We start from the raw sequence: 22,662 nt of genomic DNA, 5'->3' as shown, positions 1-22,662 counted from the left end.
TCTGATGTGTGGGTGGGACTGGCAGGGTGCACGGGGAACGCTGAGGTGGGAGGTTCACGTGGGGGTGACAGATGTTCTGCGGGCCTGATTTGGGGCTGGTGTGTCCCAGGCTCTTCAGAGTGTTGTTTTCTTGTGACAACGTTATGAGGCGGACACCATGGCTGCTCCCATCTCTCCGTGAGGAACCTGGACCCTGGAGGCCAGGAAGCCCTTGTTGAGGACACTGGAGAGGAACTGGGAAGTATGTGGTACCCAGGAGTTGACATGGAACCTCAAGAGCCTCAGGTGACTTGGGTTTGTAAGGACTGGGAGGCAACTGGGGGCTGGAGATGAGACCAAGCTCAAGGAGACTGAGTAGGGCTACGTGAAACTCCTGGTGAGGTGAAGAGTGGGTACCCACCATTGGTGTGCCAAAGAGTGGTCAAGTGGACCTACAGAGGCAAGCATAGAAGTATGGAGAGCTCGGCCTCTAAGAAAACTGTGTAATGCCAACCAATCCAGGCATCTCTGGTCCTTAGTCTTCCCTGCCTGTAAAGTAGAGTCCTGGGCTGTGCTTGGTACTACACATGCTGACATTAGAAAGCACCGCAGGGTTCTCATGTCTGGGCATGCGCAGTGTGTAGGCACAACCACTCTGCAAGCCTCTTCCTTCTCAGTAAGAATGTCGTCCTGATCACAGAGGGCACTAGCACTTTTTCCCTGTGAGAATAGCTTTGTGAAGACACCTGGAAGTTCAGGACAGAATTAAGAATAAGGGGATCACCGAGACCCATAGGGGGGCAGCCTCGTTAGAGCAAAGAGGCAGAGGGAAGCCCAGTGCAGCTCAGCACCTCCTTGGCTGTACCTGCAGAGATGTGGAGGCAGCTCCAATCAGCAGGCCTAAAGACTGGGCCACCAGTGAGGTCATGGTGCCAAGGGCAGCGAACAGCACAAAGCGCACTGCGTCTGACGGCTGTGACGTCATCCAGTACACGATGCTGCAGTAGGCCACCGGAAACATGATCTGCAAGTATAGAGGTTGTGTCCCTGGGGGTTCTGCTTGTCCCACCAGTGGACGGTTGTCCCCCTGCGGTCCTTTCAGTTGCAGGCCCCACAGATCCCACCAAATCCTGCTTTGCCTCTCAGTAGGACACTAGCAAAAACCAGTCCCATCCGGCTCTGTGGGTGTGGAGATTTCCTGCCCCCTACTGCCAGTCACCTGTGGCTCATGTACCTGGAAAGGGACATCAGCCATGGTCTTGGCCAGGTAGTAGGCCTTCAGGCTGTACCAGTAGTTCAGGTGCTCTCGGAGGAAGACACTCATCTCCAGGGGAACTAGGGCAAGAAGGGAGAAGAGAGTGATTAGGTGGACACAGCCAGCGACTCACATACGCGCATGAGTAGCCTTAGGCCCAATCCTAGCAGTTCTGGCCTATGTCACAGTGTGGACCAACACTCCAATACTTTCACTGTAAACAAAAGATGGAACCAGATTCATTGTTCTGGAAAAAGAAAATCACCAGCCATTTCTCTAACCTAAAAACTTATGTGGTGGTTTAAATAAGAAATGTCCCTCATGGCCTCACGTATGTGAACACTTGGTCCCCAGTTGGAGCTGTTTGGGGAGGCTATGGAACCTTTAGGAGGCGGAGCTTTGCTGGGGGAAGTGCATCCCTGGAGGGCGGGACTTACGGGTCTATAGCCTCAACCTATTTCCTGTTTTCACCTGCTGCTTCCTGTGTGCAGATGTGTGCCAGCAAGCGTGCCATGCCTTCCCCACCAGCAGCAAGAAAGAAACTGATCCAAGTGGTTACATGAAGACCCAGAGTGGACCACGTTCCTGAGAACACCAAATGTCCCTGGGGTGGCTAGTGGGACCGTTCTGATCAGCCTTGTCCCTGCTGGGTTCATCAGGTCTCTAACCACTAGGTTTCTGCTTTGTACCTAGCGGCCCAGAGTGGCCAGGGTTGGCCACCCTTGGCTGTTTGAATAGCTGAACTCCACTGGTCAGGTGGGGACAGTCAGCAAGCTGGATCTGAGGGTCTCTTGAGCAGCAAACTTTGGGGGACTTTCTCTCCATTGCCTCTGCCATGCCTACATTAAGATGGGATCATCTGTTCTAAACACAGATGTATATGTGCAAATGTGAGTATATGCCACCTGTGGGCAGGTACCCACAGAGACTAGAGGCATCGGAACCCCGGGAGCTAAAGTTCATAGGTGGTTGTGAGTCATTTGACATAGGTGATAGGAACCAAGTCCTGGACCTATGAAAGGGCAGTATGGGATCTTAGCCATCTCCCCAACCCACTATACAATACCTTCTTATGCAACAGTAAATACAATACAACCTTTTTGGTCAACATAGAAAGGCTGAATCTGAAGCATGGAGGTACTGTATGCTATAAAAGTCATGCCTGGTCAAGACAAGGCCTCAGCCCCCACGCCTTGGTAGGAGTCCCGGGATGGGAAGGGACACTCACAGGTCAGAACAGTGGGCATGAGGGCGGCAAACATGAGGAAGAGCATGGAGAAGAACAGGAAGCCGGAGTTGCTCAGGACCTTCTTGGCTTCGTTCCCAATCCCCAGATACAGCAGGCCAATGAGGAGGCCAATCCCGATGTGTGAGGTGATTCGCAGGTGTGTCAGGACCTAAGGGCAGGCACAGCTCACATTCAGTGCACAGGTGTGAGGGAACAAGCCCAAGACCCCTGGAGGTGTCAGATCCTGATTCCCATGACGATAGATCATATGAGCCACCTTTCCTTTCCTTCAGGGAAATACTCAGAGCCTTACCAAGGCAGTCACACAAGTGCACACACAAGCACGCACACACACACACACACACACACACACACACACGTCAAGCTCATGTACTACTGAGGCAGAATCACTACACTTTGTTGATCCTTTTCAAAGCAGGCAAACAAGGCTGGTCTCCCTCCCGAAGAGACAAAGCCATGGTGGGGACGGCGCTACTGGAGACCCTCGTCCTGAGCTGCGGCTTGGGTTGCTGTGAGCATGAGCCCATGGTAAGCTACAGGTCCTCCGGCTCAGGACCCTGAGGTTACACTGGACTTCAGCCTCCCCAGGCAGGCTGCCTGGTACCCACTGGACAGGTGGTCCATCATCCCCTGTCTCCTTCCTGCATGATCCCAATCCTCTGCCTTCCTCTAGGACTTTATGCATGCCCATATGGAGGTTATCCTTTGTTGGGCTTGGAGTGAGAAGACAGATGGGGCCAAGCCCATCTTGACCCACAGCAAATATATGACAGCAGTCAAGACACATAGGGGTCTTGTGGATACAGGTATCTTGGGGCCTTTTGTTACTGCAACACAGCAGTAATAGCCGACTGATACAAGCTGAGGCACAGCAACTTAAAAGTGTGCTTGGGTGTGTGTGTGTATGTGTGAGCATTGAGGACACCCTTACCGAGTCCCGCATGATGCTGAGGAAGGTCCTCTTGAAGAGGATGCAGAATTGGGTGAGGCAGCTGGCTGAGAAGCTGTGACAGCCTTCCATGGAGGCGGAATCCTGAGGACACACAGTGCAGGGGGTAAGTTAGTCTCCTGTCTGCCACGCCCCCTTGCTCAGGAAGGGCTCTGCAGGACCCATCTTCAGACCACTCCAATCCCTTCATCTCCATCACCTCCTCAGCAGGCCGGTGCCAAAGAAATGGGTTCACGTCCGTGTCGCCTCCGAGATCTCTCTTATAGTCCGAGTCACACATGCCCTCCCGCACAGCTCTCACCAGGCGGCTGTTCTGGTCACCGTACTCGCCTGACGCCACTTCCATGACTGGAGGAGACACAGAAGGTGAAGTGAGACAGGGGCTGCTGGGAAGAAGCATGGCAGTGCTGATGGGAACTGAGGGTCTCTGTCACTTGGTGACAGCAAGGTCTATACGGTAATGAGAATGCTTTCAAGTGAACGATGGTGGTGCCCGAGAGCCACGGCAGCAGGTTGCTGATTGACTGATGTTCGCTCAGAATCCCCCAGTAAGCCATTCACGGTGTCAGGTGACCAGAGATGCAAACACACAGATGTGCGTCATGCTGTCAGCTCACCTAGGGGCCAGGAACTCATGCGTCTACGCCATGACCATCCGTACAGCGTACACTGAATGCCTGCTCTGTCTGGACCAGCAAGGGCTAGAGTGTAAGATCAGCAGGAGGAAGCTGGCCTCCTTGCTCAAGTGCTGAGTAAAAGGGGCGCTGCATGGTCCACAGAGAAGGACTGCCCACAGCACACAGGGTCCACTGCTCCGAGGCTGGGGACCATGGGCCACACCCTTCATTTCCCAACAAGCAGCTGCTCTCCTAGTTTTCCTCACTTGCTCTACTTGCGTCCTCTATCCTCCCTGGACCCCATCAGGTTCCCTCTTCCTAGACTACTTCTGTGACTGCTGAGTGGTCCTCATTCACTCCATGGTAACGACAGTATGTTGCTGTCTAGAGACCTCCGGGACCTGTTCCCCTTCCCTGTGCACACACCCCTAATCTCTGTACCATGCGACTGATTGCCCTCCTCCCCTGTACCCCTCAGCAAACTGGCAACGGCGTTTCTAAGTGGCACATCGAGCTGAAGTCGGGACACATTGGGCCCCTCTGGGAAAGCATCACTTGCAGCATCGAGCAAGTCCCCAGAACTGCCTGGTCCATTTCTCAACTCCTTGGGGGGTGTTCCCAGCACTCTTAAGTGCCACAGTCCCCACCTTCCTTCCAGAGGACCATCAGAGGAGAGAAACCCCTGGGAAGGGACATCCTCATCATCCGCTCTCTCCTCTCTCCTCTCTCCTCTCCTCTCCTCTCCTCTCCTCTCCTCTCCTCTCCTCTCCTCTCCTCTCCTCTCCTCTCCTCTTCTCTCTCTCTCTCTCTCTCTCTCTCTCTCTCTCTCTCTCTCTCGTGAGGGAATAAGCCAAACAAGACCTTTCCCTTGGCTTTTAAATATGCCCTTCATGGAGCACCTTCCCTCCCCCGTCTCCTCCCATCCCTTCCCCACTTTGTGGCAGTATGCCTCCTGTGGGTAAGGACCATTTCCAGGATCAAGGACTCCTGGAGACAACTTGGGTAATGATATACAGAGCCCTGGGGGCCGAGGGATCAGATATTTGAAAGAAATATTTGTGGGAGAAAGGTCACAAAGGGGGGTTGTCCAGATGGGATCTCAGAGTGGCCTCGAGTAGTAGGGTTCTTATAGAGAAGAAGTCATGGATGCAGAGTTGGTCCTACGTCTAGTCATAGAGGGGATGACTCACAAGAGGACAAGCAAAGATGGGTGGAGTCTGGTCATTAGACAAGTCCTCCTAGGGAGAGGCCTGCCTGAGGTTCCACCATAGGATGGTCCTGTCCCATTGGTGAGACAAGGCAGTGACTCCAGACTCAGGCATCATATCACATCAGAACACACAAGATGGGGCAGGGGTCCTTTCCCTTCCCTCTGGGTGGGTTTTACTCACCAAAGTCTGCAGGGTTGTGGTAGGTAGGGCAGTTCAGACCCAAATCCCTCAAATACGGCACGAGATTCGAGACCTTTCCCCGGTACACGCACTGTCCTTGACTCAGGACGTAAAGCTGAGGGGAAGGAAAAGAGAAAGGCATCAACCACAGCCTTCACCTCTGGAAAGCAAAGGAGGCTCTCACTCAGTCAATCCTTCATCAGTTGGTCAGTCAGTTGACCAGCCTACCCATTGGTCAGTCAGCTTGTCAGTCAACCAGTCAGCCTGCCCACTGGTCAGTCATCTTGTCAGTCAGCTAGTCAACCAGTTATTCAACCAGCCAGTCATTAATCAGTCAGTCAACCAGCTAGTTAACCAACCAGCCAGCTAATTACCCTGAAAACCAGTAGAAAGAATAAGGACCCAGGGTCTAATTTCCCCAGGCTATCTCAGTCCCATCAGAGATCTTGGGATAGACTCTGGGGAGGAGATTTAGGTCAAGGACCTGGACAAGGGTGGGGCCCACGTACCTGGTCAAAGAGCTCAAAGAGCTTGGCGCTGGGCTGGTGGATGGTGCAGACGATGGATCGGCCACCCTGGGCCAGGCCTTTCATCAGTGACACCACCTGGAAGCAGGAGGCACTGTCCAGGCCACTGCAAGTCAAAGACACCACGAGAAGCTGAGAATATGAGGGAGAAGCCCAGGGCCCCAGGTCACTACTGAGAGAGGGCCTATCATAGGGCCTGTAGCTGTACCCCAAGGTCCTGCTCTTCTCGGCCTGTGTAACTGTTCAAGGGTGACACTTCAGTGGGGGCTGTGTGCGCTGTATGTCACTTCTGGCAAGAATGCAGGAGCCCAGCAGATTCCTGAAGGACTAGCTGTGGAGTGGGGGAGGGGATCCCCACTTGCCTTGGCCAGAGACCATCAGGACTGTCTGAGTAAATAGCTGGACTCCAAATTGAGCAATAGGGCCTGGCAGTCAGTATCCTAATGCCATACCCTTTGGCCCACTTGGGGAATGTTAGAGGGGGTGCATTGGGCTATGGCTGTGCTCCTTCTGATGGTCTATGGATCATATTGATGCCTTTTGAGGGGAGGTATCCTTCTGCCAGCATCCTAGGTATGCAAGGTCTAACAGGATCTGGCCGTCCGGGGGAACTCTCTCCACTCCTGTTTGAACACTCCCAAACCCGGCTCACTTCTATGCCATTCCCCACAAGGGAGCGAGACACAGTGGGTACCCTGACTGCTCGCTTCCCCCAGGGCAGTGAGCCTACAAGAGGCAATTTTAAGGGTCCTGCAGTTGTCTTTTGGGCCTTCCTAAGTACCACCCAGTGTGGCCTCGGCACTTGGCTGGGCTAAGGTGGATGTGACCGTTCCTAGGATGCTGGAGACAGTTCTCAGGTTCAGTGGGCATCCACGAGATGAGCACATGGTGGGGAGGAGATGACGAAATCGAGATAGTCAGTCAGGACAAGCCCTGTGCGGCCAGGCTACCCTGTCGGGAATGCCTGAATACAACATGCTCAGAAGAAAGGCTGGATGACTAACTAGTGACCAGGGTTCTCCAGAGCCAGGACTCGAGGCCAGGATAGGAGTCAAGATTCACATGGTCACACAAAGGCAGTGAGCCACTCAAAACTGGAGGGGCTGTTCAAAATACAAGACACCAAGCCCCTTCTTCAGAATGCCCCAGAACACTAGCCTTCAGGGGACTATACCACTGGCAACTCGGGAATAAGGGAGAGACAAGCACTATGAAGCTGTTTCTAAACTCCAACAGTATCTCCACATTCAGTATCCCATGTCCCCAAGTACACACAAGCCCCTGAGCCAGTGACTTTGTCCTGCCATCCCACAGACAGGGAAGCCTTTTGCAGCTCCTCCAAGGCCATACCAAGATGTTGAACCTCTAAGAACCTCAGAATAGACTCTAGAAGGAACTCTTCCCTGTCCCTTCTCTGGTCACCAGTCCAGACACCAGACACAGGCTTACCTTGTGGGCTCATCGAAGAACATGACAGGAGGGTTATTGACCAGCTCCAGAGCAATGGCCAGGCGCTTTCGCTGGCCTCCTGATAGGCTCCCCGTCCGTGTATTGGCACAGGGCAGCAACCCCAGCGCCGTCAAGATCTCTTTGACCTGTGGGCAACAAACCCAGAGTCTCTATTAGGAAACAGCCTTCCAGTACCATGGCTATCAGGAACATATGCTGAGCTCTGTGGGATGCCCTCCCCTGCTGGGCTCAACCTCACTAGTCCATACACAGATGTCTACACTGCTGGGCTGTCTCAGGCCATCCCCAAGCCGAGTGGCAGATTCTGCCTCTAAACCCGTGGCCCTGACTAGAGAGACAGGAAGAGCTGTTGAGAGACAAGAAGTAGCGTTGGAAGTTCGAGTCAAGGGCTGGAGTCTTCTCTCCGCCTCTGGCTGGTGACCTGATGTCATCCCCACTTCTAAGCTGAACCTAACGTCTGGCATGAAGAAATGTCCTATAAATATTTGATGAACAGATGGATTAATAAACACGCGAGTGGATGGACGATTGGGTCTGTGACTAGCACAAAGAGTCACTGGCCATCTAATGTAGTCATGCAAAGTGCCCTGTTGGAACACTGGGCGCACAGTAAGTACCCCCGACAGCTATCACCCATGTTTCTCATCCCACATGAAGAATGCCAGCAAGTCCCCTGACACCCGCTCCCCCTCCAAGCCAGCCCTTTCAGGAGGCCACCTGAACAGGTGAGTGGCTCAAGGCAGCAAGCAGATCTGTACTCTAAGTGGCACTGTGGCCACTCTGTGCTCAGGGCTATGGGAGAAGGCTGAGAACAGAGACAGGCACAGTTGGCTGTGTGCGGAGCCACAGGATGGTGACCTAGTGTTGGCTCCGGGAACAAACAGGTCAGCAGGCTCTTGGGAAGGAGAGGCTCATCCAGGTGCCACATCCCTACCAGGCTCCTCTCCAGGGGGCTCAGAGATTCCCTCTAGAGTCTGCCCAGAGGTGGGACAGCTCTGAGGCAGCCAGTCCCTGGTGGCTATACCAGGAGGACTTTGGCCAGTGGCTTCTCTAGGGAGATGAGGTCATCCAAGAGAAGAACTCACAAAGAAGAAAACTTTCCACTCTGCCTTCTCAATTATTTACACATGGTCAGTAAAGACTGAAACTCTGGGGGCAGAACCACTCGGGATTCAGTGCTGAGGGGCTGGGAGTAGGAGCAGTGTGGGGCCAGGGACCCGGGATCAAGTCCTGCTCTGCCTATTCTTGCCGATGCTCTCAAGCCAGCACCACGGTCTCCTTCTGGGATGCCATGCCTTTGAGAGATGGATGCCAGTTGGGAAGAGCTTCAGTGTGGCTGTCTGGGCAGGGCCAGGAGGCAGCACCACAGTGGACAGGTATTTCTTTTTGGCATTTTTGCTTCTTGTCTCAATGTCCTTATCTTCCCTGCGCAAGGCTTCCGGGCTCTTACAGACAGGTGCCTGATTTGGCAACATGCTTGGGGTCTTTCCTCTGTGGGGGCATTCCATACACTAAGTACACCCTTCTTGTTTACTTTTATGCCAGAGAAGTGGAAATAGAGGCCACCACTGGTGGTTGTCCTTCTGCCCACATGACCATGTTTCTACAACCATCAGGCCTGGCCCGTTCTCTCTAGTTTGGTCTTAGAAGTAAGTAATAATACCTGGCTTGGTTTTGGTTTAAAAGTAGTCAGAAAGGAAAAAAAAAAACCAACATTGTCACTTTTTAAAAATTATGTTTCCCTTCTCTAAATAAGCAAACCAACAAAACAAAATGAAACAAAAAGTTCCCACTGTCACTTGTAATTCAAGCCCTCCTGGGGCCTCACTGTCTAGGGATGGTCTCAGCACCCCCAGACTGGCCCATGGCAACCTCCCTCTCCAGGAAGCCGCTGTACCAGAGGGCTCCTCAGGGCCAAGGCGCCTTTTCTGGGAAACAAGGGAGTCTGTGAACAACATACTCCATGATGTATGAGAACATTCCATTCCATTGTTTTTCCACACGCTACCCACAGCATGCACTGAGATACTGTGGGGGCTGCTGGGAAATGAGTCAGGAAGTGTCCAGCCGTAAATCTGCCCTTCAGACGCCTGTGATGGGTTCTTGGAAGAGCCAGGAACTGTGTTCAGCTGAGAAGAGGGCTGTCGCAAGTAAGATCTCTAGTAAACAAACACATGCAGGACACACCTATCCCTCAGTCCTATGAGGCTGGCTTACTATGACACTCAACACAGAAACCATGACTGGAGGAAATTTTAGGCTTGGTACTCTCGGGGACATTTCTTGGACCAGGATGATGGAGGTTGTGCACATGTAAGAGTCCTGTCGGTCTGAGGCCTAGCTATGACTCCCAGAAGGCTCCAGGCTTCTCCAAAGAAAGCTATCTTCTACTCCAACATCAGAATGGGCTCCTGAGGCCCACCCACCACCCAGAAGAGTGGCTGGAAGCCAGACGCTGACAGTACCAAACAGCATCACAGGCAAAGATGGGAGGCCAATTGCCTGCCTCACTGTGGTCATTTGCTCAGAGACCTGGGTCATGTGATGTCTACTTCTTCAGCTACACATATAAGGCTGGTCACAGAGCCACAGCTGTGGAGAAACAGCTCCGCCTCCATCTCTCCACCCTACACTTACATTGATCTTAGCGGTGTAAAGACTTGAGCCTGAGAGGCTGGTGGATGGGAGGTGGTCCCAGGGCTACCACAGTCTTCTGATCTGTCACCAGGTGCCATGTGGATGCTCCAAACGAAAGAGCTCCACCTGGACTCACTTCCAGCTTCTGCCTGTCCCACGGCTGTCCCAGTGCCTTCTCACCAGTGGCAGATGGAATGCAGGGGCAGGGAGCAGGAGCAGGCACAGATGAAGATGGAGGACCCTGTTCCTTGGCCATTGGTGCAGGTCATCTCAGGCTCACCTTAGCACACTGTGTTCTGAGGCTTGGCTTCCCCTCTTTCCTTCTTCCTTTCTAGATCTTTCCTTTGTCATCCCCAAAGTTGCTTGACTTGTGCCAACTCAGGCTACCATGACAAAGTGTCCCAAACTGAGGGCCACCTCAGAGTCTGATAGCTGGTTGGTCAAGCTCAAGGCATGGTGGCGCTGGCTCTTCCCAGCCCCTCCTGACTCCTCTCTGCTGGGTTTGCTGGTGGTGTTTTCTCCTCAGGTCCTCAACAGCTGTCCTGAGTGTGCTTGTGTCCTGACTTCCTCTTCTTGTAAAGGCACAGTGAGATTGGATCAGAGCCATCCCCATGACCTCCTGTTATCTTAATTATCTCTGCAAATAGCCAGTTAATTCTGAAGGACTGGGGTTAGAATTTTAGCATATCCCCTTGGTGGGGGAGGGTCAGTCACTGGGCCTGTCTCTTCTAGCCTTCACTCTCAGGGACAGTGGCGGTAGGTTTGAGGATGGGAGTCCGGGAGGTGTGGGGGGATGGGTGGTGGCCCTAAGTCACATTATTCAGAAAAGGCCAGTGGTGTAGGAGGTCCTTCTGTCTATGTGTTGCTTTCATTGGTTTAATAAAGAAACTGCCTTGACCATTTGATAGGGCAGAACTTAGATTAGTTCGGAGTAGACCGAACTGAATGCTGGGAAGAAGGGAGAGGGAGCGAGCCGCCATGGAGTTGCCAGGTCAGACATGCTGAATGTTTCCCAGTAAGCCACGACCTCGTGGTGACATGCAGATTATTAGAAATGGGTTGAATCAAGATGTGAGAGTTAGCCAATAAGAGGCTAGAACTAATGGGCCAAGAAGTGATTTAATTAATACAATTTCTGTGTGATTATTTTGGGTGTAACCTAGCCAGGTGGCCGGGACCAAAAGCAGGTGGTTGTTCCCTACAACAGGCCAGCGACTATAGAGGCTCTTGAAGCCCACTCGACATGACAAGGTCCCAAGCCCCATTCTGTTGCCCACAGGTGACCCCTGAATTTTTCACAGGATACAAAGGGTCCAGTTTCTTCCCCACAATCTCAGAATAAGAGAATTCCCCAGGAAACATTTTCAGTAGTCCTAGTGAGCTGTTTTCATCTCAGAAATGAATTCTTCCTCTCTGCACTGCACACCCCACTGCCATGACAGAGAACCCCAAGACTGTGAGGGTGCTGTAAGAAAGGGGAAGGGGGAACCCTCAGGCTGCCCGGAGCTGCTTTTCCATGCCAGCCTCAATCTACGCCCTAGGAGGATGCACGTGAACAGAATTATAAAAAACACTTCCTTAGGTAAGCATTTAATAATGTCCATCTAAATGGTGCGTTTCACACCACACTCTCAATGTCCCCAGAAACTGCACCACCCCCACTGGCTGGCCTTGGAATAGATAACATCATGAAGGGGGGCTTCTGCTACAGTTATCTTCTGCAGAGCATCCCAGTAGCACTGGGGACAGAAAGGAGGAGGCAAGCTGAGCTTCCCTCTTGTAGCCCATGAAGAAGGATTGATCAGCACTCCTCACCTCTGCCCCCCACGACCTCCTAGGGCTCCTGCTGGGCCCTGCTTGCTTCCTTCCCTGATCCTTAAGGGCTCAGGGAGCCAGGAAGACTGATAAAAGGGAGGAGAAAAGTCTCAAATAGGCTGGGAATGTTTTTCTTTTCTTTTCTTGAAAGACTGGTTAATAACATGCAAGAGCCCACTTTCTCATTGCAAAGGTATGTGGGTAGAGGGGGTTATTTTTAAACCAATGACTAAACCATCTCCATTGTCAGCATTTCATAAAAATTTATTTTAATCTAAAGTGTATTAAGCACCCAAGGGGGTGGAGCCCTTGGCCAGGCCCTGAGGTTAGCATATTCTGCCCGTGGGTGGGTGGGATGGGGGTTGTGAGACTAAGGCAGCAGACTGCTGGATCTATATGTCAATCTAGCCCCAGAATCATCCTTCCTGGACACCAGCCACTGCACCCCACCACACACTTTCTGATGCCCCCATCTCTAACATACACACCCAAGAAGAGGCAAAGAAAATCAACAACAACAACAACAAATCTAGAAGAGGAATAAGCCCTCCCCGCCAGGCTCCCTCATGCATGTGCTTCCATCACACTCTGGACCACATGTGGCTTGGAGCATCACACTTACCATCTCCCGTCTGCCTTCATCCTTCTCCTGCAGCTTCAGATGTGCAGACACCTGCAGGCGACAAGGGCAACAGTGAGGCAGCTTCTGGAAGAACGAGTCTTACGGGATCCAAGCATGGTCCAGGGGTCATGCCCTAGCCAAAGCCAGCACGGCCCAGAGTCCCATCAGCTTTGTAAGCTGCTTGATGGATTCATAGGACACTTTCCCACTCCAACGGCCTGATGGGTGCAGTCCTGGGAAAGCCATAGGGGCTGCTATGCTTCTGCTTATCTCAGGTGTCCAGGAGATGTCTCTGGCCCAGCACAGAGACAAGGAAACCTTAGGCAGCAGGGTGTGAAGACCGCCTGGGAGGGGACCCAGTCAGGACCTCCACAGATCAGGAGATAAACCATTGCTGACTTGAGGTTGTCACTCTGGAAGGATCTACAGATAGCAGGTGTGGGATAGCAGGGTGAACTTCCTGGCTTGTTTACCAGGATAGGATGAGGTCCCCAGCCTTGCAGTATAATATGGGGTCCCTAGCCTTACCTGGTGAAACCCAGAGCCTGAATTACCCAGCCCAGGTTCAGCCCTGTTTCAGTTATACCAGACTCTGTGTTCTTGGGGACACCTGGCCCTCAGTTTCCTTACCAGCCTGAAAATAAGTTTAAAATCTACCTCATTAATTGATGAAGTTGCTGAAGGGGTCAGGTTAGAGACTGAGAGGCAAGGGAGGGGACTGAAGAGGCCCCAGACCTCAGAGTGGGACAAGGGTAGGCCTACATCACCTCTGTAAGACTAGCTGCCTGTCTTGTGACACCGAGTGTTACAAGTACCTGTCACAGTGGACACGAGGCAAAACAAAACAAAACAAAAAACACATAAAAATGTACAAAGCCTGTAGGTCAGTAGCTGGCGGTCAAGAAGTGGAGACCATGGAAGACAGGATCTCGAGGGACAGAAGAGTAAAGAGAAACGGAACCGTGAAAGCCCTCAACTGAGGATCTGACCGTATGTGTTTCTGAAAGCAGATATATTTCACAGCAAGACCTAGAAGACATAGAGTTACCCCAGAACAGAAAAGACCTAGAAGACAGACAGTTACCCCAGAACAGAAAAGACCTAGATTATACCAGCTTGACATAGGCGAGAGTCATTTGGAAAGAGGGAACCTCAACTGAGAAAATGGCCCTACCAGACTGGCCTGTGGGCAAGTTCCAGCCCTGGGCTGGTGGTCCTGTGTGCTATAAGAAAGCAGGCTGAGCAAGCCAAGAGGAGCAAGACAGTAAGCAGTATTCTTCCATGGCCTTGCTTCCAGTTTCCTGCCCCACCCTAGGTGATCGGCTACAATTATAAGCTCAAATACCTCCCCCCATCATGCTTTTGGTCATGGTGTTTTATTATAACAATAGAAACCTTAATTAAGAAGAGGGGAAGTTGCTTAGCCCAAGGGTAAATAGGAAGTTGGTTACCATGGAAACAATCATTCAACCAGGTGATCGATAATCTCAGAAACTTGATTGTGACTCTGCCAAATGAGAGCTATTAAAACTTCTAGTCTGGGGAATGATGTTCCACAAAGCTGTGTAAGCAGCAAGCCTGGGGCAGCATCTTAGAGGGAACGAACTGGATATGGCCAGGTGCAGCAAGCCTGTGCTGTCCCAAGGGCAGGGGTGGCTCACCATCATGGCCTCCTGAACGGTGAGGTGAGGCAGCAGCATGTCATCCTGCATGATGTAGCACGAGACCTTCCGGAAGCAGCGCAAGTCCCGGGGCATGCCATTAATGAGGACTGCCCCCTTCATGCCGGTCTCCCTGCAAAGACAAGCAGAGAAGTGGCTGCCAATCAGCTCCTTCAGCATCCCACCTTCAGGTGGCTTGGAGAGGCAAGCAAGAGAGGGAGCCTCCCTCCCTCCTGGGCTCTTCCCAGCAGAACCATTCACCATGGCAACAGGATGGGGCAGAGGGACCAGAGACCCAGAGAACCACACTAGTACTCTGCCAGGAGCAAGTGGCCATCAGGGAGACAAGCCACACACCAGGCCTTTCCCAAATGGCATGTTTATCACACCAGAAGGAAATGGCTTCTCTTTGCCTGCTGCACAAGCACACCTGGGAACGTCCCTCGATACAGCTGCAGGGCAAGGATGTACACCAATGGCTACTCTATTTGCAGCCCAGACGACACCAACTGTTCCAGGATCACAGGTGCACACAGCGGATGCCTTGGGTAGCTCAGAGACAGCATCCCAGGCACAGCAGTTCAGACCATGACTGGTCCTGATGCAAGGGGAGAACCTTCTGACTGCAGGTGAGAGGTTGGGAGCCTCCTATGTCTTAATAGGGTCGGAGGACACTGCTCTAGTAGCCTCCTGTCGGCTCCTCAGGCATGTACACACTGGGCCTTTCTTCCCAATGACACATCTTCTCAGCTCTGCCTCCCTGTGGCCATGGAGAACTGTAGTGTTATGGAACCTGTGGGGACTGATGGAACCATTCTGGGTTCCAACTTCCTGTGGCCCACTGTCAAGGCAGAGGGCGCTCCCAGGCAATGGGCAGCTCCCCTGGCTTCCTCTGGGTATCCAGCCTGGCAGGGCTGCCTCTGCACCTCTGGAATGCATAAGCACCCTTGGTCTTCTAGGAACTGCTGTGCTGTTCTCAAAAACAGCCAGCCCCCTAAAAATACCCGACTAGGCTCCCTCTCTGCCTTGACTCAGGGAGTAGAGACTTTAGCTTTGATATTTTGATGTGAATGTAATGGACAAGAACTTGTCATGGTGACGATTTTGAAAATCAGAACCTCTGATATTAAGAAGCAATTCAGAACTCTAAGGAACAGTGAGGTTTATCTTTCAGCTCCCATCCCAGTTACTGAAATAATTAGTATTATGGGTCTCAGGGGTTATAGTATGTTCAGGCTTGTATCTGAAATGTCCCCCCCCCCTCAGATCCCCAGCTTGTGGTACTGAAATGGGGGGTTGTGGGGCCTGGGTGGTAGAGGTGAGTCACTAAGGACAGGCTTTTAAAGGCTGAAGCCTGGCCCTGCCTCTGTTTCAACTGCTGTGCCTTCTTTCCCATGACTGTTCCCTCCGAGACCGTGAGCCAGAACAAACCCTGCTCCCTTAAGCTCCCTCTGCTACAGGAATTCGGCCACAGTAACAGGAAAGCAAGTAATACATTCTAGCAGATACTGAAACCATGCGGAGTTTTGTACTCTATATGACCATGACTTTTCCTATGTTGTGTGTGTTAACACACAAATTAAGCATGGTAAAAAATTAATAATAACAACTAATAGGACAGTTAGAATGTGTTGTAATGAAATTGTCAACATGCCTGTCCTTGTACTTTGGGGACGTTATTAAGAAAAGCAAGGGTTCCTTGAACAAAATCCCACATCTCTCCACCAATCTGGTAGCCTAGGCAGTTAACAGGCATGAAATGTGGCTACACTGATCCGTGTCCTGGATGGAACAAAGGCGGCATCAGGTCGCATCATATTTCTTTTTAAAAGATGTGTGCAAGTAAAAGTATGAACTTTTTAGGCTGGAGTTTTAATTCTTTTGGTCCATGGTTAACTGTGGATGATTGTTGCTGCCATTCCTTGCTCTGTGAAAACCGAAGAGCAGGATTTTAGAAAGCCTTTCTTAATCACTTAGAAAGGTTCTACTTTAGAATCATTCACCAATGAATGACCTTGGTGTGACCTTGGGAATGGTGATTCCCCTAAAGCCCTGAACAACCATGGAAACCACAGGCCTTGGACACAGCAGCTCCTCATTCTCTTCTGCCATGCCTCATGTAACTGTCCAGCATGCCGCCCTACTGGCTCTCTGTCTTCTGACCACTGCTCTTCCAGATCTTGACCTTCATACACTTTCCTGTCCAGAGGATATACTGAGAGGACAGAGCTAACTAGGAAACTGCCTTGTCCATCTGCCTGGGGTCTCTTCTTCATGGCCTGTGCAGCCATCAGCAGGTACAGGCTTTCGTCACTGTCTTCTCTGCATGATTTCCCGCCTCGACTCTCAAGCTCTGGAGACAGCATGCACCACACACATACACACACTCACACACACACACACACACACACACACACACACACACACGCACACATGCTCACATATGCTCGGTTTCCCAGGAGTCCATGTGAGCACAACTTCCGGTAGCAAATGCTATCCATGATGGAATGCTTTCAGGGACGACAGCCCTGAAGTGGCTCCGCCCCTCACACAGCTTTCTCTGCTGGCATCTGCTCACCTGTATCCCGCCAGAATGTTCATGAGCGTGGACTTCCCAGCTCCAGAAGGACCCATGATGGCCACCAGCTCTCCACTGTTGAATTTCCCAGAGATCCCTTTCAAAAGGGTCTTGTATCCTGCAAAATGCAGAGTGGATTCATTTTTGTAATTGCTGCATGCTCTGTTCGGCCCCAACGCTGAGCTGCTTGGCTGCAGCCAAAGGCAGAGTCTCCCACAGTGAATGCAGTATGAAAGATACGAAAGACTTAAGGCGCATTCTACGCTGGAAGCAGACCTGGGTCTGTTTCATGATACTCTCTTCCCATTCTGTATACCCACGTTCACAGCACGTGCACATCGCTTAGGGTGTTCAGAGCACGTGTTCAAGTGGCATCTAAGTCTAGGAAGATCCACCACCCTCATGTCAAAAGGGCAGGTGGACAGAGTCTATTCAGCACCGGACCAAAGACCGTTTCCTCCTCCTGATGTGGTACACAGGTCCCTGTACTGACAAGCAATTATCTCAGCATTTCATTTGCGAGTTTTTTCCTTACCCCTCCTAGACTTACAGAAACACAAATAATTTGTACACAATTCACAAGCAATTGCTTTATGATTAAATAATATAATCAATGCATTGTTAATCCCCTTATGAATGATTAAAAGGGCTTATTGTCACACAGTCACATCAAATGTCTAGGGAAGGTCTGCCAAGTGTCTTCTGCCAGGATCTTTGGGGGGGGGGGACACATCCGAAACAAAGTCAGAGCCCTGTAGTTTTCAAGTAGACTGTGGAAGTGTGCTATAAATGATAAACAGAAGCCAGCGGTTCAGAGATAAAGATGCCAGCTCAGACATGTCCCTTGGCATGGTGTCAGGTAAGAGCCCACCCTCACATGGCAGGCTCCTTACATTTTAGCTCCTGTTCATAATGGCTAAAGAGACCTCCTGAGCCAGGGACATGTGGGGAACTTGCCTGGTCTCCCCAGGCTCCAGCAAACACCCAGACCTTCAGGCTGAAGAGAACTCCACCCCACGGGGACGGCTTATCCACACGCTCACTGTCTCTCACAGATGGGACACTTGGACATTCCAACCTGTCACCAGGTGCTACCTTAATTTGGACGAGGAGTCCCTGGAGCCTTGTTTAAGCAAGGCAGAGAGAAGCGGAAGCTAGAGCCAGGAAGCCTGCGGCTCTGAGACTGAATCATTAAGAAGAGGAGGTTGGTTGTCAGCTGTTGCCCCAGAGGGCTGAGAATCATCCCAGTGGGAGAAGGGGCCCGGGAACAAAAGGGAGGGGCGCCGAAGGAAGCTCAAGCTGTGGAGGAACCCGGTTTCCCTACATGATGGCACTGGAGAGCAGAAGGGGATGCGTGAAGGGGGAAGTGCAGGAACTGTGTCTGTCTTCAGTGGACAGACAGACGAGCAGGTGGGTAGACAGACATACAGAAGAGCCAGGGATGGCGGACGCTTTCTGCACAAAGCCCTGTCCCGCAGGCTTGTCAGACAGAGTTCTGCCACTTGGGGACAGATGTGGACCTCCAGGGGCCCTGAGTGACATCACCAAGGGAGCGCTAAATACTCGGGTGCCTGCACATTACCATGCTTATCTATCTAGGCTGCAGTTGGGGTTACTGTCGAGCAAACAGTGTTTCAGGCTGCTTCTATTCCAAGACAAACACTCAGCCCCCGCTGAGCTCCCATGAGCTGGAAGCTGCTCAAAGCTGGAGACAGGTCACTGTAATAGCCATGGGCTGACTGAAAGCCAGATGTTCTGCAAGTTCCCTCTGTGGAGCTCACATGAGAAAAACACATAGATGGCTGGATACAGCTGGACCCCCATCCCCCGATCAACAGATGGAGTGTGTATGACCAGGTGTAGAAGCCACCTCACACTTCTAACAAGGCAAGCAGCTGTTTAGAGCCCTATTTTTACACAGCCAGGGCAGGACCAGAGAGTATTTTCCCTTAGAAATCAAGACCACATTCCTCTGCCTATGAACAAATCAGCCCTTCCTCTTTTTCCCCCTAATCTATTTTTATAGGTATGCATGTTTGCATGTGCATAGAGCATATTTGTAGAGGCCAGAGGTGGATGCTGGGAATTCATTCTCCTCCACTCTTCTACCTTACTGAGACAGGATCTGTCATCAAACCCAGACATCAAGCCGGGCGGTGGTGGCACACGCCTTTAATCCCAGCACTTGGAAGGCAGAAGCAGGCAGATCTCTATGAGTTCGAGGCCAGCCTGGTCTACAAGAGCTAGTTCCAGGACTGGCTTCAAAGCCAACACAGAGAAACCCTGTCTCGAAAAACAAAACTAAAACAAAACAAAATAAGACCCAGACATCACAGACATGGCTAGTCTTGCTCTAGCTAGCTCGCACTGGGGATTCCTTCTCTTTGCCTCCCTAGACCGAAATTACAAGGGCCTGTCATATCCATCCAGCATTTACAGGACTTCTGGGACTCCAAACTCTGTCCTTCATACTTGTATGAAGCCCTTGGGCCACTGAGCAACTTCCCTGGCCCAAGCCTTTCTTCTTTAGATAGGAAATCACCCCCTAATAATCCCATGAGCCTCTGCTTGCCATGTGAGATGGTCCCCAGCTAAACAACACCTCTCATAGGACAGCACCTCCAGGATGAGCTAATGCTGTGCCAGAAAGCAGGAAGCTGTGCACAAGGGGAATGCAAGCGCTGTTTCCATCTCCTGTGCTAACAGCGCTTTACACACTGAACCCTCCCGGTCCACCGACTAAGGGGATGCAGGTGGTCTAACTCAGGATCGGGACTGCCTAGCTTGTTTTCGTCAGACATGACTGGCTGAGTGTTTGAGTGTTCCTGAAGGCAGCCTGGCTCACTGGGGTTGGACATGGCACCAGCTTTGCTCATAGCATTGTTTGCCTGCCATCGTCTTCTGCGCATTTCACACACAGAGAAGGATTCAGAGAGGGCTGGGGATGGCTAATTACACCTAGCAGCCCAGTCAAGGAAACAGGGCCCCAGTTTCAGGCGGCCTGAGGAAGTCTGCCGACCTGGGGCCACCTGCATTTGTGCCAACCTGGGCAGAGCAGCCTGGGCAGAGCAGCCTGTAGGTCTCAGCAGCCACTCTTCTGACTTCCCGACCTGTGAGCAGACTCAGTGCTCATTGAGCCTGGCCATTCAGCGCAGTCATAAAACACGCCAGGTGTGTTATTCCCTTCCTGGCGCCTTGTGGTCAAAGGCTACGCTAAGGCATCAACTGTCAAAGGCCTCTCTTCCTTTCAAGTCAAGGGCTTAATCCACATAGACACCATGTGGATTACATGACATCATGACTGCGTGGACTAAGGGTCCTGTCTGTGTCCGGGGTACTTGCTGGGCACCAGCTCCCACCAAGAAGCATTCACAAGACCAGACAGTTCCAATCCAGCTGCTTATGGCTGTGATCATCTTCAAGGAGCTAACACCCTTCCTGGCTGGGATCGCATGGGCTTCTCTGTACAGTAGGCTGTCAGTCTGGAGGGAATCCTGTCCCCAGTGCCTGCCCCAAGGTTGGCTTATAGCTGTGAGAACCTGCCACTACCACGGTGGATGGATGGTCACTCCAGTAGGCCTGTCTCTGATGACTGGCACTCCCAGGGCCCAGAAGACAGAGGCCACCCCTATGAGTGGCAGCTAGAAAAACCCTACTCCTGAGGAAGGAAAGGGAGATGTGTGTCTTGACAGTACGCTGTTAGCATTTTGCAGATGGGGGACCATTATGGTCTTCATGGAGCAAGCTGTCTCCAGGTAGAATGCAATCTACTTCTTTGACCTCAGCAGCCCCCAGAGAGGCAACTAGGAGGCAATGGTTTCTGTTTGGGGTCGGGGAGAGGCTGCAGAGGCCCTGACCTACCAGGGGGTCTCAGAGAAGGAGAGTCCACACTGCCTCCAGGTCCAGCTACTTTGCAGCAAAGGCCACTTGCAAGGTTCCACCCACTCCTCAGGGTCAACAGAGAGATGGGTCAGGATGTGGAAGTAGCTGCCTGACTGAGGACAAAAGCTCCCAAGGACTGGATCGGAAACCCCAGCCAGACTCCCTGTGGAGCCAGACAGTCTAAAGTCCTCTGCTAAGAGGGGAGTTTAACAGGGTGTGGATCCCTGAGCCTCAAGGACCAGAGCTGGCAGAGCCTGAAGATGGTAGGGAAAACAGGACCACTCCCTCCCCAGGTAGATATGTGTCAGAGCCCCCACTAAAGAAAATCCATGCTGATAAAACAAATAAAGACCATCAGCTGGGGGCTGGAGAGATGGCTCAGTGATTAAGAGGTCCTGAGGTCCTTCCGGAGGTCCTGAGCTCAATTCCCAGGAACCACATGGTGGCTCACAACCATCTGTAATGAGATCTGGTGCCCTCTTCTGGCCTGCCAGCACACATAACAGGTAGAACACTGTATATATAAAAAATAAATAAATCTTTTTTAAAAAAGACTATCAACTGGGCCTTGGAAGGCTGAGGATTTCTTCCTATCTAAATACGTCAGCCTTAGGTGGGGAAGAAAGGGGCAGGCAAACCTAAGTGCTAACAGGATTCCAGCCTACTGGGGCTCTCTTCCTGTCACACCCACCAGAAAGAGCTCATGGCAAGCCTGCCCTGTGCCCATGTACACACATGTGCAGTCTGTGTACACGCTGCCAGCACGGACACAGGGACATTCTCCATCTAGACATGAACACGCCATGTGCACGCACACACCTGCAGGTTATCATCAGCACCATGGGTGCAACCTCTCCCCTCCGCTGGGTACACACTCACCCATCACAGACACACACCTCCAAAGCACATGGACTGTGTATACACAGGCTAGGTCCTCAGATCACAGCCTGGCCACCCCTGCCCCAGCAGGGAGAGAGCTGGCTGGCAGTCACTCATATCAGCCCACATGAAGCAGCTTCCCATTATACGGAATTTTTAAGCTTCTAAAAGTGAAGATAGTCTCTCTCCGAGCTTCCAAGCCTGGCTAGAACAATCTGAAGCAGTTTTCACAGTCCAAACGATGTCACAGCACCAATGAGGTCTCCAGACGGGCTCCAAATGCCACATCAACCTTAGCCTAAAGGTTACCCAGCTGTCCTGGCCCCCATACCCGAGGCCCAAGGTGACTCTGCATAAGCCAGAGTGCCTAGGACGAGCCTAACCTCGCTTCCCTGCCTCCCCTGCTCATCTTCCCACTCTCTTAGCTCCTACCTGGGGGGATCTGACTCCAGAACAGATTGCCTGCCTCTCCTGATGCTTCATACTCCCTCTCCAAGAGTAAACACAACACCTAATGATAGAGGTACATGTTTTTTTTTTGTTGTTGTTGTTATTCTTATTATTTCACCATTTTATATGTGTGAGCATTTTGCCTGCATATATGTCTGTGTACCACATGTATGCCTGGTGTCCACGGAAGCAAGAAGAGGGCTTCAGATCCCTTGGAACAGGTAGTTGTGAATCACCATCTGGGCACTGGGAATAGAACCCAGGTTCTCTGGAAGGGCAGTCAGTGCTAACTGCCTAGCCATCTTTCCATCTCAGAGGTACATAATATTTCAATACCTGGTGGCATTCTTTTCTTACATTCTTTGGTACTCCCAGTGCCCAAGGACCTTCTGAACTGCCGGTCAGCGAGAGAGTGAGACAGACCTAACCCTGCCAATCAAACTGATGCTCCTGGCATTCTGTACTTCCTGGAGGACAAAGGATCTTTGGACCAATGACAGTGGAGGACATGGAGTCTGGAACACTGTGCTGGTAACAGAAATGGGGACCTAAAGGTACACAGGGAGCTGTCAAAGTCACAAAGTGCCAGAGAAAGGCACTGTGATCTGTCCCCACCTTTGCAAACAACACACTGTCCCCTGGGCTGTCCCTCTCTTTGGAAGAGGAGTAGGTCTTCTATTGACCTATGGAAATCCACCAGG

At 51.7% G+C, this 22,662-nt stretch overlaps 1 protein-coding gene across 1 annotated transcript in view; it reads right to left on the bottom strand.

The window, feature by feature from the left end:
- Abcg1 (ATP binding cassette subfamily G member 1) overlaps positions 1 to 22,662 on the bottom strand; it is a 55,558-nt gene that overhangs the window by 5,060 nt on the left and 27,836 nt on the right. Inside the window, exons 3-13 of the mRNA XM_041634836.1 lie at positions 16,751 to 16,868; positions 14,173 to 14,305; positions 12,512 to 12,562; positions 7,417 to 7,562; positions 5,950 to 6,073; positions 5,441 to 5,555; positions 3,632 to 3,780; positions 3,415 to 3,516; positions 2,463 to 2,631; positions 1,214 to 1,314; positions 845 to 1,003 (exon numbers count right to left, since the gene is read on the bottom strand). Of these exons, the coding sequence (XP_041490770.1) occupies positions 845 to 1,003; positions 1,214 to 1,314; positions 2,463 to 2,631; positions 3,415 to 3,516; positions 3,632 to 3,780; positions 5,441 to 5,555; positions 5,950 to 6,073; positions 7,417 to 7,562; positions 12,512 to 12,562; positions 14,173 to 14,305; positions 16,751 to 16,868 (1,367 nt within the window). The remainder of the gene's footprint in view (positions 1 to 844; positions 1,004 to 1,213; positions 1,315 to 2,462; positions 2,632 to 3,414; positions 3,517 to 3,631; positions 3,781 to 5,440; positions 5,556 to 5,949; positions 6,074 to 7,416; positions 7,563 to 12,511; positions 12,563 to 14,172; positions 14,306 to 16,750; positions 16,869 to 22,662) is intronic.

This window comes from Microtus oregoni, unplaced genomic scaffold, assembly GCF_018167655.1.
Source record: "Microtus oregoni isolate MIOR12 unplaced genomic scaffold, Mior012 000046F_ref0000063, whole genome shotgun sequence".
NCBI lineage: Eukaryota > Metazoa > Chordata > Mammalia > Rodentia > Cricetidae > Microtus > Microtus oregoni.
The sequence above is the reverse complement of the archived record's forward strand: the minus strand, read 5'-3'. Positions and strand labels throughout refer to the sequence as shown.